The sequence below is a fragment of the Felis catus genome, chromosome B3 (genome assembly GCF_018350175.1).
Source record: "Felis catus isolate Fca126 chromosome B3, F.catus_Fca126_mat1.0, whole genome shotgun sequence".
NCBI classification, from domain to species: domain Eukaryota; kingdom Metazoa; phylum Chordata; class Mammalia; order Carnivora; family Felidae; genus Felis; species Felis catus.
Window position 1 is genome coordinate 142,084,582 of NC_058373.1, and position 21,964 is coordinate 142,106,545.

Consider the following 21,964-nt stretch of genomic DNA (forward strand, 5'->3'; position numbering starts at 1 on the left):
CTGAGCTTGCTACCACGCATCTGTTTATGAAGGGAGGGGATCAGACCGCGTGATGTCTCCAGGCCCTTCCGCTTCCACAGCCTGTGGTTCTGGGATCCTTCTGACTCCGGAGGACAGACCCAGGCAGGGTGCTGGGCATCCCAAGTTAGGGCAGAACTCAGTCATGCGAGCTGTAAACATAAATACCTCCTTTTCTTGGTTGTTCTCATTAGGGAGAGGTGATTCTGATGTATGTGAACCCCAAACTCTGCTCCGTTCCCTGGTGTCAGCCTCCGGCCCTGCTGTTGATTAAGTAGGACCGAGGCACGGGTGGTCGTCCTCCCCCTGCGCTTTCCCAGAGGGACACGCTGGAGACTCCAGCGTGGTTGGAGCGTAGCTTGCCTCTGTTGAGGTTCACCTCACCGCCTGGCTCCGTGGCCTCCTCTCTGTAAACAAAGTAGGGGTAGGGATCCCTGTCTTGCCCACTAAGCTGGACGGGTCCTCAGCCGTACAAGACTGTGTCTGAGAAGTGCTTCCAGAGGATTCCGTGAGTGTCAGGTATCATGAAGGTACTGCACGGTGAGCGTGCGGACGTGCTGGTTGTGGAAGGGCTTCAGCTGGTGGCCCCTCCTAGAAGCTGGCACTTCCCCCTAAACAGTGGGAAGAAGCCAGAGTTCCCGTCTTCATCACCAGGCGAATGAAGCTGAAATCCAGCGGGTCCCAGCGATCGTGTCTGCTTGCCCCGTTCTGTGCTGCGCAGCCAGAGCGGTGCCAGGCTAGACCGGGGCTTCCTGGGGGGCACCGATTCCAGTCACATCCAGGCAGACTTTATTTTCAGGTAGACTGGGAGTAGGCCGTTCTGGGAAAGCTCTTGATGGCCAGTAAATTATTGCCAGTTAAGATCTGCGTGTTGGTTAGGTTGTAAAAGCTTCCTAAAATCAGTATATTGGAGCCAAGAGGCTAGAAAAGAAACCGACCAAAAAAACTCCCTTAATACTTACGGTAAGTCTTCCCATGTAAACTATACAAAAATCGCTTACCTAATTACCACCGCGTCCCAAGAAGTAGGTAAATGCTATCCTCACTGTGTAGGTGAGAAAACCGAGGCTCAGTGGAACAGCCTATCCAGGGTCACACAGTTTGTTGTTGGCATTCCTGGGACCAAGGAAGGGGGCAGGGCGGGGAGAACTAGCTCTCGTTGAACTTTTATGAGATGCAAACCTGCTTTTGCATTCACGGTCTCCTTGAACCGTGTGATAGCCCTGTGCATTGGCACAGTCCTGTCATAGAGGTGAGGCAACTGAAAATAAGTCGTTCGAGGGTAATAGCTAGGAGCGGCAGAGCTGGTGTTAAACTCCAGCCGCGTGTGGCTCCGGAGCTCAGTGCCGCTGCACGCCGTGGCCTCCCCGTTCGTGGCTTCCTTCCTTCAGTCTGCGAATATTCGTGATGTCCCGGGCCTAGAGTTTCACTTGCCCCAGCTTGCTCTTCTGGTTGCCCACGGGTCTCTACTTTGAGATACCGCCTGTCACATTAGTGCTACCGGAATAGTTTTGTTCAGGTTGTACACTTGTGTGTGTGCTGGGAGGGTACATAGAAAATAGCGTTGGGGCGCCTGAGTGGGTCAGTCGGTTGGCCGTCCGACTTCGGCTCGGGTCACGATCTCGTGGCTCGTGGGTCCGAGCCCCACGTCGGGCTCTGTGTTGACGGTTCGGAGCCTGGACCCTGCTTCGGAGTCTGTGTCTCCCTCTCTCTGCCCCTGCCCTGCTCACGCTCTGTCTCTGTCTCAAATGTAAATAAAACATTTAAAAAAAAGAAAATAGCATTACTGTTTTTATAAAATTCATACCTGTTCATTGTAAAAATCAGACAATACAGAAGAATACAAAAAAAAAATACGTAAGTAAAGCACACATGACCAGGGACGCCAGGCCCCTGGAGATAAGCAGTTGTGAGCGTTTTGGCTGGCATGGTTCCAGCCGTCTCTGGATGCACGTGCGCACGCACGTAGCAGCATCATAAGTAACGGAGCAGCTGTGCGTACCGAGCTGTCGCTCCTGGCCCCGGCCCGAGCGGTTCCACGTGCGGTGCTTCCCTTGCTTCTCACCAGAGCCTTGGAGATCATGATGTCACCCCGTTTTAGGCGGAAGGAAACTGGTGTTTTAGAACAGTGAAGTAATTTAATTTGCCCAAGGCCAAGCAGCGGCAAGCTCTCTGGACCGAAAGGCTGAGCTTGCGGCCACCGGGCCGCGTGGTGTGTGCGGTAACGCGTCCGTGAACATACGCCACCCTGCACGTTCTTTTCTGGAACTCGCTTCCTTGTTTGATTCGTGGAGGTGTTTCTTTTTTTTTTTTTTTTTTTTTTTATATATGAAATTTATTGTCAAATTGGTTTCCATACAACACCCAGTGCTCATCCCAAAAGGTGCCCTCCTCAATACCCATCACTTGGAGGCGTTTCTTACACCACAGTCATCCCTAAGTCCGTGGCATTAGCTGTCTGTGTTTACAGGGACTCTTTGTATATGCTGTACTTTAATTGCCCGATCCCTGTCGATGGATATTCAGTTTATTGCTGTCTTCAGTCCTACAAAAATCAACATCTTTGTGCCCTCTTGTTGTTCTGGGCTGGTTAAAAGTCAGGCGCCTTTGTTTGGGTACAATCGGCTCTGCCACTTTTGAACTTGGGCACATTATTTCACCTTTCTGTTCCTCAGTCTGCCCAGCCGTAAAATGGGAAAAATAACAGAACGTGACTCAAGGCGGCTCCCCAGGATTAAGCTAATTGATAGAAGTAGGCAGAGCAGTACAGGGGACACAACTGCTCAGTGTTAGCCCGCATCCATCCATGGGACGCTGGTTGGTGGAGGTGCCGGGAGATTTTCAGCTGAGGTGCCGTGGATTGCTACTGAGGGGATGTCTGAGGATCCCTTCCAAGGAAGAGGGCGCACCCTGAGGGGGTGACTGGCCTGCCCTGTGGGGCCAGCATCAAAGTTTGTATTTTCCAGGATGAAAACATTGCCATCAGGGCAAAAAAGCGGCTTCTGTGCCCGTTGGCCTTTTCAGACCCTCTCTTTTCTCCTCTGTTTTAGCCTAGAAATTCCTTACCATCTTTGACAGTAATTTGATGCCTTTAGAAATGTCGGTTTGGGAAAAAGAAAATTTAAGGAAAAGGGGTGGGGGGGGGGGGCGCCCGGATGGCTCCATCGGTTGGGCGTCCGACTTTGCTGGGGTCATGATCTCGCAGTTCGTGAGTTTCAGCCCCACGTCGGGCCCTGTGCTGACAGCTTGAGCCTGGAGCCTGCTGCGGATTCTGTGTGTGTGTGTGTCTCTCTCTGCCCCTCCCCCGCTCATGCTCTGTCTCTGTCTCAAAAATAAACAAACACTAAAAAAAATAAAATAAAAAAAAAGAAATGTTGGTTTGGGGGTGACTGGGTGGCTCAGTTGGTTGATTTGGCTCAGGTCATGATCTCACAGTTCATGAGTTCGAACCCCACATTGGGCTCTGTGTTGACAGCTCAGAGCCTGGAGCCTGCTTCCAATTCTGTATCTCCCTCTCTCTCTGTTCCTCCCCTGCTCATGCGCTCTCTCTCTCTCTCTCTCTCTCTCTCTCTCTCTCTCTCTCAAATAAACTTTAGAAATGTCTGGTTCTTTTAGCAGTTTTATCTGGCTTTTTTTGGTTCTTTTCACTCGGAAGGTTGATCTAAACAACCTCTCTCACCATTACTGGAAATGGGAGGTCGTTGTGGCTTTTTTAAAAAGATTAGTGCTGATCTCTAATCTCCCATCACATCATGGTTCTCCTGGAAAATGACAGTACTTTGTGGCACACCTGGAGCGGGATGTAGCTGCCTGCCGTGGAGGGACTGGCTTTGGGGGCTGGGCGCTGGCCTCCCAGACAGCCGAGGGGTCCAGATGCCAGAGCCGCATACCTGGTGGAGGCACACCGGCTTGGGAAGTGCAGCTTGAGGGGACACGTTTATGAAAGAGAAGCAAAGCTCTGCCTGCGGGCGGCGGACACTTTGTGGAGAGAGCGTGTGCAGCATGAACGACTTCTCTTTCCTGCCCTCCCCATAGGAGGAAGAGAGCGGTGTCTCTCCACCCCCGCACCACCGATACTTCGGGCCAGAGAATCGTGTGCTGTGGACGGCTGTCCTGCACATAGTAGGATGCGTAGCAGCGTCCCTGCCCTCCACCCCCAGGTGTCGGGAGCCCTCCCCCATCATCCCCAGCTGTGACCGCGGACAGTGTCTCCACACAGTGCCCGGTGGCCCCTGGGGCACCGAGACTCCCCCGCCTGAGAATCTGGTGGTAGGGCCGTCAGTGGGTTTCCGACTTTCACGTGCACCCGCGTCCCCTGGAGAGCTTGGCCAGACACAGATTGCCGGGTGGCATCCTCCCGAAGTCTCTGGTTCGGTTAGTCTGGGGAGGGGCCGAGAATTTTCATCTTTGACGAGCTGGCAGATGATGCCGTTACTGCTGCTGGAGGTCCCCGCTCTTGAGGGCCACTGGCTTATAGGATAAGGCACCTAAATCAGAAACCAGGAGACTTCACTTCTGATTCCATCTCTGACAGTAGGCAGGGTACTGTGTTTTTCTCTTTCAGTGGTCGAAAGGAGATCGGACTGACATTTTTCTTAGAGTCACTTACCACTTGATGAAATCTGTGAAGCCCTTCAAATTCCATGTTCTTTTGATGGAATACAGTGGTTCGCAAAGCTCGGTTCATCCAGCGCCTACGACCCTTTTGCCCTCCTTTTCCTTTTTTTCAGTATGTGCTGTGGGGTCCAAGGAACGTAGTGTCGTGGGAGAGTGAATGGTTTGAGAATGAGGCATGGAAAATAATCAAGGGCTCATATTTTTTCATGTTAGTGAGAATATGCTTTTACAAAAACACTGTGGTTCCAAACTTAGTCAGCTACCTAATAAATCCTGCCCAGCATTGGGAATCCATGTGGAGGTCTTAATCAGTTCGTCCTGATACCTATTAATTTAAACACCAGGGTTATAGGCTGGGTGTCGGAGCTTTCTGTAAGAAGGAATATAAACACCACTGCGAGGCTTATGCAAATGGAACTTTTTTGGAAACTAAGAAGCAGTGCTATTTTGGAGGAGGAAAAACACCACCTTGTGCATGTTCGTAGGGAATCAGAAATAGAGAAAGCCTGATTATCGGAAATAAAATGTGAGAAAGAAAAACTAGCTTTTTGAGGGACTAAAATGTGTTTGTCTAAAGCAGGACTTCCCAGATCAAAGCTCCCTTGGACATATGTTCACGTGATTTCTCTACCATTATGTCTTCCCTAAGGGTCCTTCTCGAGACAGAACATGCGTTAAATTAAGGTTCTCCTTTTTAGGGCTTGTATATTGGGAAGGGGTTGCATGGTCAGGATTGGTGTCCAGACTGTAGACCTTAGGTGCTCAAAACACAGGGACAGCTCCTCTGACTGCGGCGTAGACCTCACTCCTGTGGTCTGGTTTTAGATGTAAGGATTTAGACCCCTGCTTTACTTCATACCTTCAAAATAAAACATCTTCATCCCTGCCTTGCCAGCAGGTGCTAGAAATTCCCACATTGTTCATTCACTGGGTCTCTACCACGGTCTGAATGTCTGTGTCCCTCCAAAATTCACATGTGGGGATTCTAACCCCCAGTGTGATGGCGTGAGGAGGTGGGGCCTTTGGGAGGTGACTGGGCCTGGGCCTTCACGAATGGGTTAGCGCCCTTTTGACAGAGACCTGGCCGAGCTCCTTGGCCCCTTCCTCCACGTGCAGATACAATGAGAAGTCTGCAGCTTGGAAGAGGGCCCTTACCGGCCCATGCCGGGACCCTGATCTTGGACTTCCAGCCTCGGGAACTGTGAGAAGTTAATGTTTGTTTGTCAACTCCCCAGCGTGTGGGGTTTTGTTACAGCACAGCCGGAGTGGACAAAGGCGGCCTCCGTTTTCCAAAGGCTCCCCCTGGACTGGCCCCAGTAGTCCCCTTCCGCACTTAGCTTCTTGGAAGACACTTGACATGCCAGAACCTTTGGAATCTACTCACTCCTTCAGTTCTTTAGAACATTTAATTAATTAATTAGTTTATTCGTTCCACTTCCCTACCCTCTGTGGAAAATACAGATATGAACAAGACATTCCCTGATTCAGTCCATTTCTTCTTTGACTTCACGTTATTGTGCCAGTTAGTGTGGGCTGAGTTTGTATGTCTCTGTAGTGGGTTTGGTTTGTGACTTCCAAGCACTATTACATTGGAAGGAAAGGGATGATAGGGGTGGGTTTGTGAAGTTGAGGAATTAGAGTTAATTATGGTAAGTGCTTCAGAATAGCCAGATCTGGAGGAGGGGGAGGAGGGGCTCTATGAATCAGCACCTATGAATCAGACGTTCCCTTTTTTGTTTTTAAGAGACCCACAAGTGTGATAGTTGGAGAGAATTCAGAGAAGCACTAAAAGCTGGAAGTTCTAGAAAATAGCCCCCCCCCCCCCATTTCAGGATGATTTGACCTGAGAGGACTAAGCAGTAATTTCGAATTGACTGCAGTCATTTGAAGGATTTTCATAAAATAAGAGGATGTAAACGAGGCAGAAGCAAAAATGGACCAGACAGGAAAGAACTTCTTACCCAACAGTCCCCTGGAGTGGATGATAAGCTATGTTGAGATATTGTAGGAAGATTATCTAAAACCTGGGAAAAGGCACAAGGATTACTGTATGCTCTTTCAGGATCACTTGGGGGCATCTTTTAGCAAGCCCACCTAAAGGACAGCTGACATTCTTGGAGAAGACTGACTTCTGTAAAGCTAGATGCTAACTTGCAGAAAATGGATAAATTACACATGATTTCTGTCCAGTAGAGATCTAAATGATTTCTGTTCAGTAGAAAAGGTACCTCAAAGCTTATGGTTTCACCATTTGGTGGGAGGTTAACCAGTTTTATATCTAACCTTGCAAGGTCATCACATTCTGTTTTTTTTTTTTCTTCCCCCACTGACTCTATGTATGTTTCTCGTGTAACCTTGGAACCAGCGTTGTCATTCTACTGTTCCCTCATTAACGACTTAAATCAGTCCTTGACACATGCATACTGTATTTTTATATGGCAGGGTTTTAGCTTTTGAAAATTACACTTTGACAGAGTGGACACTCCTTGAGGAGATAAGCATCTTGGCTGGCTAGGCTGTTGCCCAGAAGTAGGGTTTGGCTCATTTGACCACGAGGTCCTTTTAGCCCTGAATTCCCACAATTATGCGTGTTTATGAACTCTCTAGGCCCCTTGGATAGTAGGTTGCATTTATCAATCATCTGATTGTGTGACTTGGGTAAATACTTAAAATTCCTGCCTTATCAAGACCTCAGAGGCACAGAGGAGAAAAGGATAATTTCCTTTGTTGTTAATGATAGTATTCTCATCTCCATATCTGTCACACACAACTCACAGAACGCTGGCACACCTGTTGTATCTGGCCCTCGTAATATCTCTGTGAGGGAGCAGACACTCTGACAGGTGAATTACAGGTGAATTACTCCACTCCGGTAAGGACCGGACCACAGCCCAGCCGGTCACACTCCAGCCCCCCCGGGCTGCTCGTGCTGGTACCGGGACTCGAATGGGTCTTGATAAGAGCGGTGAGTTGAGGTGGGAAAGGAAACCAGTGCCAGCAGAGAACCTAGAAGATCCTGTGTCACAGCTGCAGACGCCTTCGTGGTGAGTTACCAACGCTGACTCTCATTGAGGTTTTTGAGGCCTTGTGGTCTGGTCCCAAATGTTGGGAAGCTTTCACCTCCCCCTTTCTCAGAGGTGGTGTGGTACTAGACATACAGCAGAGTCCCAGTGTCTCTTGATGGAATATATGAATTTGTCTTGCATGCTTTTATCTTCCTGATTCTCCCTCTACTCCTGGCAAGATTTTCTGGGAAAATTCTGTCTGCCTGGGTGACATTGGGGCAGCTGCACGTGTTTATTCAGAAGGATAATCTGCCCTATTATTGGATGGTTGCACCACAAGGACTGCTGACTTCATCCAATTTCGTCTTTTTACGAAATCGTCTCTCTTAGTCTACAAACTGCTGGTTCATTAATTCAACAGATATTTTCTGAATGATCCCGGGTGCCAGCTCTGGGGTAGAATGGTGAAGATGGGGCAAGGTCCTTCCTCTCATGGAGCTTATGCTTCTTCGGCTTATGTTGCTCTTGGGGTTCTTAGTATTTCTGCTGAAATATTTTAGTCTTTGCTCTGCTTCGTTACTAATCTGAGAACCACGCAAAACGGTGCAGTTGTGGGAAAGACTATCTCTGAAACATACCTGTAATCCATCAGCTTGTTTTCTGCTCCCCTGTCCTGCCTCCACCGCCAGAGTCCAGACTCCGTCAGCTCTTACTTGGACTGTGGCAGCAGCTTCTGAGTGGTCTCCCCACTCGCACGTTTCTTCTCACCACGAAAATCGGGTCATGTTACTCCCTTGCCGAAAACTCTCCGGTGGCTTCCCTGGCTGCTGACGCCCTGCTGACCTCTCTTCCTCATGTCCCATCTCCTCTGTTCCTTACTCCTCCGTTCCAGCCACACCGCATGAGAGGGTGAAGATCACACTTGTTTCCTCCCACCTCAGCTGATTCCTCTGCCTGCAGTAATCCTTCCTCGAGGTTTGCACAACTGTCCCCTGCTTGTCATTCCCATCTCAGCGTAGATACCACTACCCACGGGGGGTCTTTCCTGTCACCGCCGCTAAGTTCAGTAGCTCCTGTCGCTCTGTGGCACGTTGCTGTGTTGTATTCACTCACGATGTGCCTTCCCTCATTAGAAGCAAGCACTGGGAGTCGGGATGTGAGTGGACTCGCTGCTGTCTCTCTGCACCGTCTGGAATGTACCTAGCACAGCAGCTCTCCAAGTGTTTGTTGAGTGAATGCAGAGGTAATCTTCGGGAACCCGGCACAGATACTTAGAGCTCACTTGCTAAGAGAGTCCGATGTGGACAGAAGTGCGGAAATAATTACCAGTAACTCCTGCTTTTGACTAGTGGTAGATTGAACGATATAATTGTGTTTGCTTTGCGGTAGAATGCTTTTGGGGGGTAGCTTTTAGTTTAAATAGAATTCTCACAATAGAGGTGAGGGATGGCTTTATTTAAAACTTACATTTTAAAGTTAAATGTCACTGTAGAGGTTCACTTGAATTATGTAATTTGGGGGAAGGAATGAGTTCAGCGTGTAGGACTCACATTTACCAGTTGAAGAAGGGATCTGTTTTGTTTTTAAATTTTTGGAGAGGTTAATTCAACTGCAGCAAAAGTGCATTAAGTGAATTGAAAAAGTTTTTGACTGAAGGCCTACCGTGTGTGTCCCTAGGAATGTTAGCTTTCCCAAATTGTCAGGGGCCTAGGGACACCTCATGTTAATGATCACGTCTGTGTTCAGTATCTCCACATTTGTTTCTCTGGGGACGCCTCTGGCAGCCCACGTGGCCAGTCACTGCTAAGACAGTGCTCTGCCATGACAGCGGGGATTCATGAGGGGGAGCGTGCTGGCCTGAGCTCTGAGAGCACCCCACAGTGTCCGTGCTCATGGGACTGCCGGTCCTGTAGGACAGGTGTCCTCAGGCTGAGCCCAGCCTGTCCCTGCTGGAGACAGGGGGGACTCCTGGCTGCAGCGACTGTGGGCTCTTCCGTATCTCCTTCAACCAGAACCCTCTACATTTACCAGTTTTATGTCCCTCATAAGTGACATTTTAAAAACAAGGGTAGAGGCGCCTGGGTGGCTCAGTCGGTTAAGCAACCGACTTCAGCTCAGGTCATGATCTCACAGTCCATGAGTTCGAGCCCCGCTTTGGGCTCTGTGCTGACATCTCGGAGCCCGGAGCCTGCTTCTGATTCTGTGTCTCCCTCTCTCTCTGCCCCTCCCCCGCTCATGCTCGCTCTCTCTCTCTCTCTCTTTTTCTCTCTCAAAAATAAATAAACATGTTAAAAAATTTTTTTAAAAAGGTAAAAATGAGTATCTGGCTGCTCCTTCATGTCGCAGAGGTCCCACAGCAGGAACAGGCTTTGTCTGAGCCTTGAGTCATTGGTAGATGACCTGGGATGACCTTCTGTTTTTTAACATCCTGTGGTCACACAAGTGCCTCCTGGGTCTGTTCGGGTAGGAGTGGAGCTGTCGGGAGGCAAGGACCTTCGCTTATGTCCCTATTCCTGGCACTTTGGTGCCACCAGTGATCGAGTGGGGTGCCCAGCCTTTGAAGCTGACTCCGTCCCCAGTCTGGTCCCATGCCAACTCAGGTTTCTACCCCTTCCTGCTGAAGCTGAAGCACCCTTGCAGCCCTTATGGTCGTTTGCCTGGCCATGAAATTCGGGGACTAGCCAGGACCAGCTAGATAGAAGAACCCCAGAGGGTCACCATGTTCCAGCCCTGTCGTGGAGCCACAGGCCGCCTGAAGGTCTGTGGAATAAGTCCTCTTCTGGAGGCAGCCTGAGACAGTTGGATCACTGGCGTCGGGACCCAGACACTGACATTGAGCCTACCTGGCTCCACGTCCCTGCTCTGCCCCTTGAGAGCAGTTCGACCTTGGACAAGTTACTTAAACTCTTTGGCCTCTGTTTCCTTATTAGCAAAGTGGGGAATCTCATAAATTCTGTCTCAGATATTCTTGGTGCTGGGATTCGGAGATTTTTCACCATTTTTTATCAGCTCTGCTGGTACCAGGACCTTAAGAATTGCCCTGAAAGGTATAACGAGCATTCCAAGAGGAGGGTCTTGAGTTACTGATGGAAAACAGGCATGAAGTCCAGAGGTCTCCATCCCCCAGGCCTCTGCCACCCCGGACCTGCCTGTGGCCAGGCCGAAGCCCACCTGGCCAGCTCCCAGCATGACACGTGTCTGGGAGCCAAGGTCACTGCCGCTCCTCTCCAGACCTTGCAGGTGGTGCTAACAATGCAGGTTCCGACATTAGACCGACCGGCACAGCCGTCAGCCAGAAGGAAGCAGTGAGTGTCTGCGGTTCATAGCATTGTCCCTGAGGCTGGGAACGACCGATGACGGAATGCCCTGGAATCTCCTTTCCCTCAAGAAGCTTGTGTCTGGTTGATGACCAGCTGCCCCTACCCTCATCCATGACTCTCACCAGGTAGTTTAATAAATAAAAACCTCTTATAATTGTATTTGGTCTGGGTTAATTGCTCTTCCTAAGACTTTGGCAACCTCTACTGCCTTTTTTTTCTTTTTTAAGAGAAAGGGGGAGAGTGTGAGCAGGGCAGAGGGGGAGAGAGAGAGAGAGAGAGAGAGAGAGTGAGAATCTCAAGCAGGCTCCATGCCCAGCACAGAGCCCTGTGTGGGGATCGATCCCACAACCCTGGGATCATGACCTGAGCTGAAATCAGGAGTCAGAGGCTTAACTGACTGAGCCACCCAGGCGCCCCTCTACTGCTTCTTTTTTTTTTTTTGTAATTTAAGATTTAGTAGGGGTGCCCGGGTGGCTCAGTCGGTTGAGCGTCCGACTTCAGCTCAGGTCATGATCTCGTGGTTCATGAGTTCGAGCCCCACTTCGGGCTTGGTGCTGACAGCTCGGAGCCTGGAGCTGCTTCAGATTCTGTGTCTCCCTCTCTCTCTGCCCCTCCCCTGCTCATGCTCTGTCTCTCTCTGTCTCAAAAATAGATAAAAACATTAAAAAAAATTTTTTTTAATAAAATAAATTTAAGATTTAGGACAGTGATTTTAGACATACCTCCATACACAGTATATATGTTTATGTGTACATGCACGCACACCCCTTGTCCTGAGAATCACAGGACAGAAAGACCCTGACCATCACCCCAAAAATTAAAATAAATGAGCTACCTGTAAGCAGGTAGAGTACCACTGAGGGGGGGGTGGCCTTACCGTGGGGATGAATGTCCAGCAGTCAGCACTGTCAGGGAGAGGCGGCCTTGTGAGGTGATGATGGTGAACGTTCCACAGCTCGGTGCACTCCACGGGGAGGTCTCACAGCTCCCTGGGGGGCTGCCCTGTGGGGTCCCCACAGCCGTCCCGCAAGAGGGAGGCCCGGGCAGCATCCGCATCAGTCCCGCTGCACACACAGGGAGCCCAGGGCGCGGACAGCTCGGGTCGCCTGCCGGTGATCACAGAGTCAGGAAGTGGCAGATCTGGGACGTAAACTCAGTTATTTAATGACTCTGAATCTCTTGTGTTTTCTGTTCTATCATGATTCTGCCAAGAAGCTGCCGTCACTGGAGGGTCCCAGGCGGAGGGAGACCTGTCAGGAAGTCGTGTGCGAGCATTCGGGAGCAGTTCAGTTCAGTTGGTGATTGCTGTGTGGCTTGAGGGATCACAGGGTTCCCCCCAGATCGTCCTCACTAATCAGCCTGCCTCCGTTGGCTGTTACCGCTTCGTGTCTTTGAGTCAGGCCCTGGGTCGTGGCCGCTCCGCGAGGCGGGGAGAATGCGCGCAGTCCCCACGGAGCAGCTTCGCGTGGACACCTGTACTCCGCCACTCTCCTCCCTGATGGAGAGCAGAGGTGAACGGTCGTTCCTTCAGCAGACCCTTATCCAATGGCTCCTCTCTGTCCTGCTCTGCGCCAGGCTCTGGGAGTGCGTGTCGCTGCCCTTCTGGGTCTCAGGGAAGGGCGGGCAGGGTGCCGGGTGGCGCGTCGGTGGCAGTAGCGAGAGCGGCTCACCGAGCCGGGGGTGGAGCACGCGCGACAACACGCAGCTCGCACACGGAGCCGGACCGATCTGGGCCGCTTGCCCCATAGGCCGAGGAGGTTAGGGAACCGGGAGAGAGTTGGACAGAAAAGACTTCGTTTGCGGGGCCGAGGCCTTTTCGCCTGACCCCGTGGGCACCGGGGGACTCGTGCGGGTTTGGAAGGGGCGCCGGTCTCCAAGTCAGATTCAGACAACGGCTCTGGCAGAAGGGACAGAGGGAGGAAGACCGGTCAGAAGGCGCCGGGCCATGCGAGAAACGCCGCGGGCACGGGACGGGGCAGCCGGATTCCAAGAAACCTTTCGGAGGTAGAGTCCGGACTAGTGACTGATGGTACCTGTGGGTGTGAGGGAGAGAGAAAGGCAGGAGTGACTCACGGGTCTTGACGTGAGATCTGTCTCCCCTGGTTTATAAAGAGCATTTGCAGGCCAAATGCTGAAGATCTCCTTAATGGCAAGTCTCAGAAGGCAGCCAAATCTTGCCAGCTTGGGCTTTACAGACTGGTAAACATTTCTCTCCTTTTGGCTGACACCTCATTTCCTGCTTCTCAACTTCTGTTCTGGAATCATTACATAAGTTTTGTGCCTCCAGGAATCGATAAGAGCCTAGCACGTGCTACGCACCCAATAAATGAGTGATGGAGTCAGTGAGATCGCTTATCACGGTGGACCCACAAGGTCATGTTGTTGACGGTGAGGCGGTGAGCACACAGTGTGACTCCTGTGATTCCGGAACTCTGAGGAATTCTCGGGGAGGCGCAGCCTGGAATCCTCTCCGCTGTTCACCGGCCACACCTGCCCGTGGCGGCGGCAGCCATGGAAGATGAGGCAATCGGGCAGGTCGCCCGGGAGCCGGCTGCGTTCCTTCAGGCCTTTGCCCCCCACTTCCCAGCCTGCAGATTTCGGGTGCAGGGGTGGCAGATGTGCGTGCGATTCACTCAGGACCCCAGGCGTGCCCGGGGTTCGACTTCTTTCTCAGGGCTAGCTAATCCAGCTCCCAGCCTGGAGCCTAAGCATACGCTGCATTAATCAGACTTGCTGGAATGATCACATGGTTTTCTAGCTGCCTCCCCTGTTAGCTGCCGCTTGTCAGCAGCTGGCGGAGCTGGAGGCCGCAGGCCCCTGTCTGCAGAAAGCCTTTTACTTCCGAATATTGGGGGGGGGGGGGGTGGAAACCCCGCCTCTTTTTTCTGCACTTTGCACCATCCGACTGACTAAATGGTTGTCCTCCGAACCAAAAAGGCTACCAGACAATCTAAGGACGTTGTCTCTGACTAGGTCATGTTTGCATTTGAAGAATTCAGGTACGTCGTGGGCTTTCTACATCAGCCTGCCGCTGGGTTTTTGTTCTCGCTGGGTTTTTGCTGTGTAATGACAGCTCCGGCTCTGGCTGGTTCTCACCCCCAAAACGGTTCTTTCCTGCATTCGGTGGGCTTTATCCCGGTCTCGGGGGTGGGAGGCGCAGAGGTGGTGCAGGTCGGGGGTGTTTACTGCATGCACACGTGCAGCAGGGGATAATTGGGGTGCTCGTGCGTAAATTTGCCGGGGACCCCACCTTGTGCCTCCTTTGAGCTGCTGTGGGTGGTGTAGAGTTATGAATGCAGAATAGCAACTCTATCCAGAATGAGTCTCTCGCTCTCTTTTGTTTTTCTTCCTTTGTCAAACTCATGGAGTCCACTGCTCTTTTAAAAAAAAATGCTCATGGTAGCAGCAAAGATGGAAAATCCTGCAAGTCCGTCTGCTTAGTTGAGGCTTGATTTTGGCTCTGATTTCCCCCCCTCATTGTTAATAGTAATCTCGTGCTTGGGCAGTTTTCTGGGAAGTGCTCTGATGATGTTTTGTTAGCAGGGTCCTTCTCTGCTTTCAGAAGCTTTTCGGCTGCTGTAATTATCAATGCTCCAAATGAGTCTTTTGTGAATCTTATTCCTTCTCTTCTCTGAGGATCTGTCCCTGGGTACGAACATGAACATGGGAAGGGATGTTCCAACAGAGGTAGTTTCTAAGAAATGAGAATAAAGGAGGCAGAATGGGAGGGTTATCTGACCATTCATGTGTATATTTCCACCTTTTGGAACATACAGAAGACAGTGTGTGTGTGTGTGTGTGTGTGTGTGTGTGTGTGTGTGTGTGTGTGTGTGTCTGTCCCTAACCTCCGGCAGGCTCTCATTTCTCAAATGGAATTTCAGCGTATTTTAGAACTGAGCGTAAATACCATATCGATGGGCGACGGGGGTGATTGTGTGGGAACCCCAGTTCCGTTTCTACAGGCCTTTTTTGTTCCCTCCGGAAGGTTGCGGCGATAGACATTAAAACGATAACAGAATAACCACCTTTCGTTGTTTGTAAGAGGAAATTTGGAGACCTTTTAATCAAAATCAAGAGAGTAGATGAGAGGATCATCAAATCTGTAGGAAGAAAAGCAGGCTGGAAAGGGTGTCCCCGCCCTTTCTATAAACTCGGAGCTTTGGATCTAGGAAGTTCTCCTTTGTTTAAGAGAGTGTCTCTGCATTATTTCTAGTGGCCTGGGCTGGTGAAAAGGATATTCTTTCCATGTGGCAACATGCTCTGGGGACGTGGGGCCTGTGCCCTTACACGGGGACCAGAACTTACTGTTTTATGGTAGCTCCAGTAGATAACTCACAAGAATTTGTTTTATGCTCGATGTGTTACAGTAGATAGGTTCATAGACGATGAATTCGGAGTCCCGGGTTCTAATCCCCGTTGGCAGGTTAGCTTTTCTGATCCTTCTGAGATTTACGGAGGAGTTTGGGAGAGTGTAGAAAGTAGTACAACTGTGAGGTTCATATCTTACTGTTAGCATCTATTCGGGATGGAGTAAGCCTTAGCTGACCGTCACCTTGAACAGAGCTTGGGGCCGGTCACCTCGTTTCCTAGTTAGGGAAGAGGCACATGTATCGACAAGCCTTGTCCCCTTGGGTGAGCTCCCAGCCCAAAAGCTGGATCTGAGCAGTTGGAATGGGGTCACGTTGAGGGCCAGTGCGCTGCTGGACTGAGAAGGTGGAGCCGTGTGTGGAAAGTAGACCAGAATGGGGGGGGGGGGGGAGGTCTGTTACCTGTGTGTCCGGCTTCGCTTAAGCTGGCCGCAAAGAACTTTGCTGGGTGTGACTGCATTTTGTGACTGCTGCCCGTACTGGACATTTGGCCGCCTTCTTTAGTCACGGGCTTTGTGTGGGGCTGAGTGATCACGGTGGGGCGACACAGGCACTTTAGAGGAGCTTGTTAGCTTTGTAGCTCTGGTCAGGGTGGTGCTCAGGCTGTAGCCTGCAGTGGAGACCCCTGGAGGGCCCGTGAAAACCTGGATTGCTGGGCCCCCCTCCCAGAAGCTCGGGTCCGGTAGGTCTGGGCTGGGCTTGGGGATCTGCATTTCTAGCAAGTTCCCAGGTGACGGTGATGCTGTAGGCCCGGGAAGCAGACCCTCAGAACCGTCGGTTTGGGAGAAGCAGGCAGACTGCCCTTATGGAGATGGGACATCTGAGGCAAAGGCGAGGAGGTCCAGGTAGGAAAGAAGCCCGGAGCCGGAAGCCGCACGTCCAGTCAGGCAGGTGGACCCGAGGCGGGCGTGCTCCTGGGAGATTAACCCGTGACCATGATCGTCACAGCGGCCCCTCTCCTCCTGGGGAGGGGCGAAACCGAGTTTATAACCCAGTTTCTGCCACGTACGGCCTGTGTGGACCTGGCAGGGCTCTTCGCCTTTTATCGTCATCATCTTCTGTGGGAATTTTCTCTAAGAAAGTCTGTGACGCCGTTGGAAGCAAATGAGAGGACGTGAACTTGCTCTGTGCGTCAGGGGACACGTTACTCCCTAGTAAGGCACGAGGAGTTCCCTGAGAGCTTTCCAGTGTCCTGTGTTTTTAACTTTGACTCCTTTGTGCCTAAGACTGCTTGACGCACAATAGGTCCTCAATAAGCAGTCGACACCGATCGTTTTCAGGGGATTTAACGACGAAGGAGAAACAGGCACGTGATCAGGCTGGCTCGGTGCAGGCCTGGTGCTGGTGCCACGGTGCCCGTTCAGTGCGCTGGTTCAGAAGAGCGCGTTGAAAAGCCCGCAGCTGACCTCCTGAGAAAACTGCGAAGTGTCCTTGGCACACCCCAGCCGCTGGGGTGGCAGAGCTCCGCTCCTGTTTCCTAAGGAATCTCTGCGGGTGATCTCACTGCAGAGCCTGCTGACCATCGTAGTCATTTGCTGGGGCCGAACCCGCAGGGTTGCAGAATCCTGAGAGCTTGGGTGGTTGGGCCAGCGTTTTCCAGATGGTTAGGGTAGTTTCTGCCTGCCGTTGGCTTCAAGACTGTATTGTTCCAACACCAGGCAAGCTGTTCTAGCTGGCTGCTGTGGTAGACACGCTTCCCTTATATTTCTGCCTTTTAAAAAAGACCTCTTATGTGAGAAGTTTACTGAATTCATGGTTTAGTAAACATTTGCCAGTCACTACACACCGCGGCGACTGCCTTCTGAGCACCAGTGAGCACTAGAGACAGCTTTGCGGAGGCCTCTCTGGCTTCCCTTCCACTTCCAGAGCCCGAGCAGGGACCATGTTCCCTCCCCTCCCCAGAAGAAACATTTTAAAATGTGATTTTTGGCTCTGTGATCCCACAAGGGAGAATGGAACCCAAATCAGAAACCTCTGTTTCTCAGAATTCCTGATGCTTACCCTGGTTTATTTCTAGAAGGAATGTGGTATGCCAACTCCAAGATCTAAAATCCATAGTTGGAATGTGTCAGTCACGTGAAAACGGGAAGGTACTACCCTGAGTCTGTTTGCTTTATTTTCTTTTGTTGAGTAAAGTGTCCTGGAAGCGTGGAGGTTCAAACTGCAGCCAGCTCTTTCTTGATTAATCCGTGTTTATATCCAGTCTTGGGAAGTGTCGTTCTTTCCCTTGCTCTTCCACTGGAATATGGAGATGAGTTGAGATGAGGGGTCTCGGGGAAGACCTGAGGTCTGGAAGCCAGCACAGCCCACCCGGTGTCCGGAGCCTAAGCCAGCCTAGCCCCTGTCATCTCCCCGGCCCTGTCATCCGCCGAAGAGACAGGGGTTTAGGTACGGCGACTTTCACGCTGTGGCGAGCAGGTAACACTCATCAACAGGAGATGGAGGCTGGGCTGGGCAGCGATGGGGAAGGGGCTGTTTCCCTGCTGTTTCCCCGATACCGCTAGTTGCTTCGCCCGTGGTAACTGGAACCCACGTAACATAAATGAAAACAGAAGCTCGGGGATGTGGACAAACCTGAAACGTATACCTCCCACCCGGACCTTTCCCCAGACTGGTCCCGTGGATTCAGCTGCTTGCTTTGTGCTGCCACCTGGAAGTCTGCCGGGCATCTCAAACTTAACACATCTGACACCTTGCTTGTATTTTTTCTGGAGCCATTGCTTCTACAGTTTTCCATAGCCCAGCCTTCCTTTGGTAGCTCCATCATCCCTGACCCTTTTCTTTCTCTTCTACTCTGTGCCTGAGCTATCCGGGCAAGGTCTGTCGGCTCTACGTCACTCAACCGACTGAGCCACCCAGGCACCCCAGTCGGCTCTACGTCAAAGCGTGCCCAGAGTCCCGGCACTTCTCAGCGCCTCTGGTGCTACCAGCCTGGTCCACGTGGCCACCGTCTCCCACCCGACTCACCGCCGTGGTCTTGTAACTGCCTCCAAGCTTCCCGTGTGCCTTGCCCTCCTGCTCCTGGTTCTTCAGCTGGTTTTCATTGGAAAATATCAACTCAGGCCATGTCAGTCCAGAGCTCAGAACCCTCCAGTGGCTTCCCACCTGGCTGCGGGCGCCCCCCTCTGGGGGTATCTCACAGGGCTTGCTCAGCCGCCATACTCCGTCTCTCCCGACCTCTTCCTCCAGATGCCCGCGTGGTTTGCTGCCTCATCTCCTGGGGTCTCTGCTCAGCTGTGGCCTCGACCTCTCTTTTTAACATACCCCCTCCCATAATGGGCACTCCCTTTCTGCCTTACCCTGCTCCATTTTTCCCCCAGATCACATATCACCATCTACTTACTGTGGATTTTAATTTTGTGTTTGTTTATTGTTTGTCTCCCTCTAGCAGAATGTTAAGTGCTGCAAAGTAGGCCTTTAAAAATCTATTTTTGTTCACTGCTGTATTCCTAGTGCCTTGCAATGGTAGGTGTCTAAAAAACACTTGTTAAATGAATGAAAGAAATGAGAACAGACACCCAGAGAGGTTGGGTAATTTGCCCGAAGGCACCCAGCAAGGAGGCGTAGGCAGTTTCACTCCCGTTCATCTCCCCAGACAGTCTGTGCCTGGAATGCCCTCCTGTGAATGGACCTCATGTCCTCCAGCTGGCACACCCTCGTGAGTCTCCCCGGTGGGCCCAGAGCCCGTTGTGGGGCCTGGCTCTCGGCACCCCTCCACGTCTGTGGGAAGTGGAGAACAGAACAGAGGACCCCCACCTGGGGTGGGATGGACTGACCCCTTGTCCTGACCCCCTTGGCCCTTACATCCCGTCTGTCTGCAGGGCTGCCCTCGGGGCGATTTACGACAGCGTTCCTTCCACATCTTCCTGCCCTGCTGCAGTTTGAGCTCTTGGAGGTCAGGGAGCATATCTTAGTCGTCCTGCACCACTACCAACTCTTAGCACACTGTCAGCTCTAGTCTAGGAGGGGTTGGTAAATGCCTACGAGACTGATGTTGTAGGTCGGTATTCAAGTAATTTGAATTCTATCAGTCACAGTCCCTCACTGCGAGGAGCTTATGATCACACGGTCTTTGATCCCCCAGGATCTATTAGAATGCACAGCTGTGTGGGTCTTTAATAGGTGATGGTGGGAGAACCTGGTTGGTGGAAAGAGCAGAGGGTGGAGAGTTGAAGGAGAGAAAAACAGAGCAGGAGCGGGGAGGACAGCCAGACTGCGTTGACTTGACAGTCTCGCCTGGAGTTTGACTAGCCACAAGCCGAATGTTATTCTGGGAAACAATGTAGCTGTTATGGCGGCAGAGCAGAAGTATTTTAAAATACCAATCTGTCCTCCGTTATTAAATAAGTGTTGCGATTGTTGAGTTTTGCCGAAAGAGAGGCAGTGTTGTGGATCTGGGATCCAAAGACTTGGCTTCAGTTTGTATAATGTAAACTTAAAAGCTGTGACCTTGGGCAAGTCACTATATTTCTCTAGGCCTTAGTTATTTCACTTCTAGGAAAAGGGCTACTTTGAGGATAACATAGAGGAAAGAAGTAATGCATAAATGACAAAATTTTGCTATAATGTTTGTATTTTATATTTTGGAATCAGGGGAAGCTTAATCAGTCAATATTTAACTGGCTCAGATGCTACTTTTTAAAAAACAGTCCTGATTTCCATTCCCCATTTCTCCTTGCTTAGCATATTAGTAGTCTCTTGTGTTAAACACACGCAAACAAAACTTAGAGGAAAGAAGTTAACTGGACTCATTACCCAGAGGAATGAGGAAGAGGGTACCAACCTGAGTCCGTGTGATTCTTGCTGGTTCCTTAGGGTACTTGCAAAAGCGTCTCTAACTGTGTCGGTTTTGAGACTCGGTATGTATGTTTTGGAAGGAAGGAGGGCCTTTTAGCGGGTAGGGTAACTGTTCATTGAGAAAACACTTCCTAAACATTTACTAAGCATAAGACCCAGTAGAAGATGCAAGTATGTGACCTGTGTGTAATCTTCAGGCCTTCCTGCAGAAATTTACTGTCCTGAGAAGGTGCTGAACCAACAGCAAAAGCGTGGGGTGGGATAGCCAAAGACAGACAAACGCTGAAGTGTAGGATAAATTCTTAGGGACACCGGTGAGGTGCGTGGGCAGGAGGAGGATGTGGTTTTGCCGTGCTGAGAACTGAAGGGAGCCTTCGGGAGGAGGTGTCCCCTGGGTGAGTCTGGGAGAGGGGAGGGGTTCAGGTTAAAGAAGATGAGGCAGGGGCCACTCAGGAGTCTGGGGGCCGAGGTGTGGGAGGGGGTATGGCGTGTGCCCCCAGCCACGCTTTGCCTGATGAAACCCGAGGGAAGAGCTTTTTCTCCCCAGAGCAGCCGAGTCTGTTCCGTCCTTTCCTCGGCATTGGCGACATCCCTGCCCCGACGTTCACTGCGTTGCAGAGGTGAGCCCTTGTCCCCTTCAGGGTGTGTGGCCGACACTCAGGAGAGGCGCTTTGCCACCTTTGCTTCCCCACCAGTCTTGCCCCCTCCAGCCAGTGACTTAGGCCCTTTGTGCTTTGGTTTGCCTCTCTGTAAAACGGGGTATTACCTGCCTCCCCAAGTGATGGTGTCGATTAAATGAGATTACTCACGCGAAGCATCTAGCAGAGGGGCCTCAGGAGATACTCAATAAGTTAATTTCTTTCATTTCCCTTCGGTAGCAACACACTTAGGTAGACCCCCACCCTGGACTGGAAATTGCACACAAGCCGGGAGGGGGGGCCTGACACACTAAGAGTGGGGAACCTCTAAACTCCCCACCTCCCTGAGAGTGCAGACTCAAGAGTGCCAGAAATCAGGCCTTGGAGGATGACCGGTTGTTGAAATGCTCGTGCCACAGCGGACCAACCAGGGTGTGACTAGTCAGCTGAGTGCTTGGACCCCGGCTCTGTGGGCTCGCAGATTCGCTGGTCTGAGACATTAGGTTCCTTGCAGTTGGTGGACCGAGATTCTGGTGTCTTCTGTCCAGTTAGGATAGCACGGCCCGAGCCCACCCCACGTGCGGACACTCCCTCAGCATCTACATACTTCGTCCACAGCCGAGCGGTCATCGTTCTGCGTCCCCTCTGTGTCCTCTCTTTATTTCCAGAGCCGGCTGTAAGAAAGAAGTGTCTGGTGAGCTGATGTGGGCTGCACGGGGCAGGTGCAATGTGTGACCTGCAAGGGTCTCCCCTTCCATGGGAGGGCGGAGCGGATTACAGACAAGGACACGGTGGTGGGCATCTTTCCAACGAGCAGCAGCTGTTGTACGTGTGACAGGGTACCTTTGGGCCTGGGGGTTCTGCCTGACGTCAGGAGAAGCTTCTGAAGGTCCTCAAGTCGAGGATTCCATGTGATGGTTCTCTCCTGGGAGGGCCTATCAAGGTCAAAACAGAGGGGGCCCAGGCTGCACCTCAGCCCTACTGAGACCAGCTGTCCAGACGCGGAACCTGGGTACGTGCATTGCGTAAGGCTCTGCCGGTTATTCCGACGCACAGTCCCAGTTAGAGTTTGCGGGAAGAACTTGACCTTGGGACTCTGGAAACCCTCAACTCTCTCTGTGATACTGTGTTGCTTTGGGTCAGTCACTTACCTTCGCTGTCCACCTGGAAAACAGAGATAACATTTTGTTCACGGAGATGTG

General features: G+C 51.4%; 1 protein-coding gene across 4 annotated transcripts in view; it reads left to right on the forward strand.

Moving 5' to 3' along the window:
* Nucleotides 1–21,964, forward strand: part of EVL (Enah/Vasp-like) — a 149,975-nt gene that overhangs the window by 24,280 nt on the left and 103,731 nt on the right. Inside the window, exon 1 of one of the 4 annotated variants that reach the window (XM_011283523.4) lies at nucleotides 13,819–13,959. The exons of the other annotated variants lie outside the window; for them this stretch is intronic. Coding sequence (XP_011281825.1) covers nucleotides 13,937–13,959 — 23 coding nt within the window. The 5' untranslated portion in view covers nucleotides 13,819–13,936. Of the gene's footprint in view, nucleotides 1–13,818; nucleotides 13,960–21,964 lie in introns of those variants that run through there. 4 annotated transcript variants of the gene reach the window in all.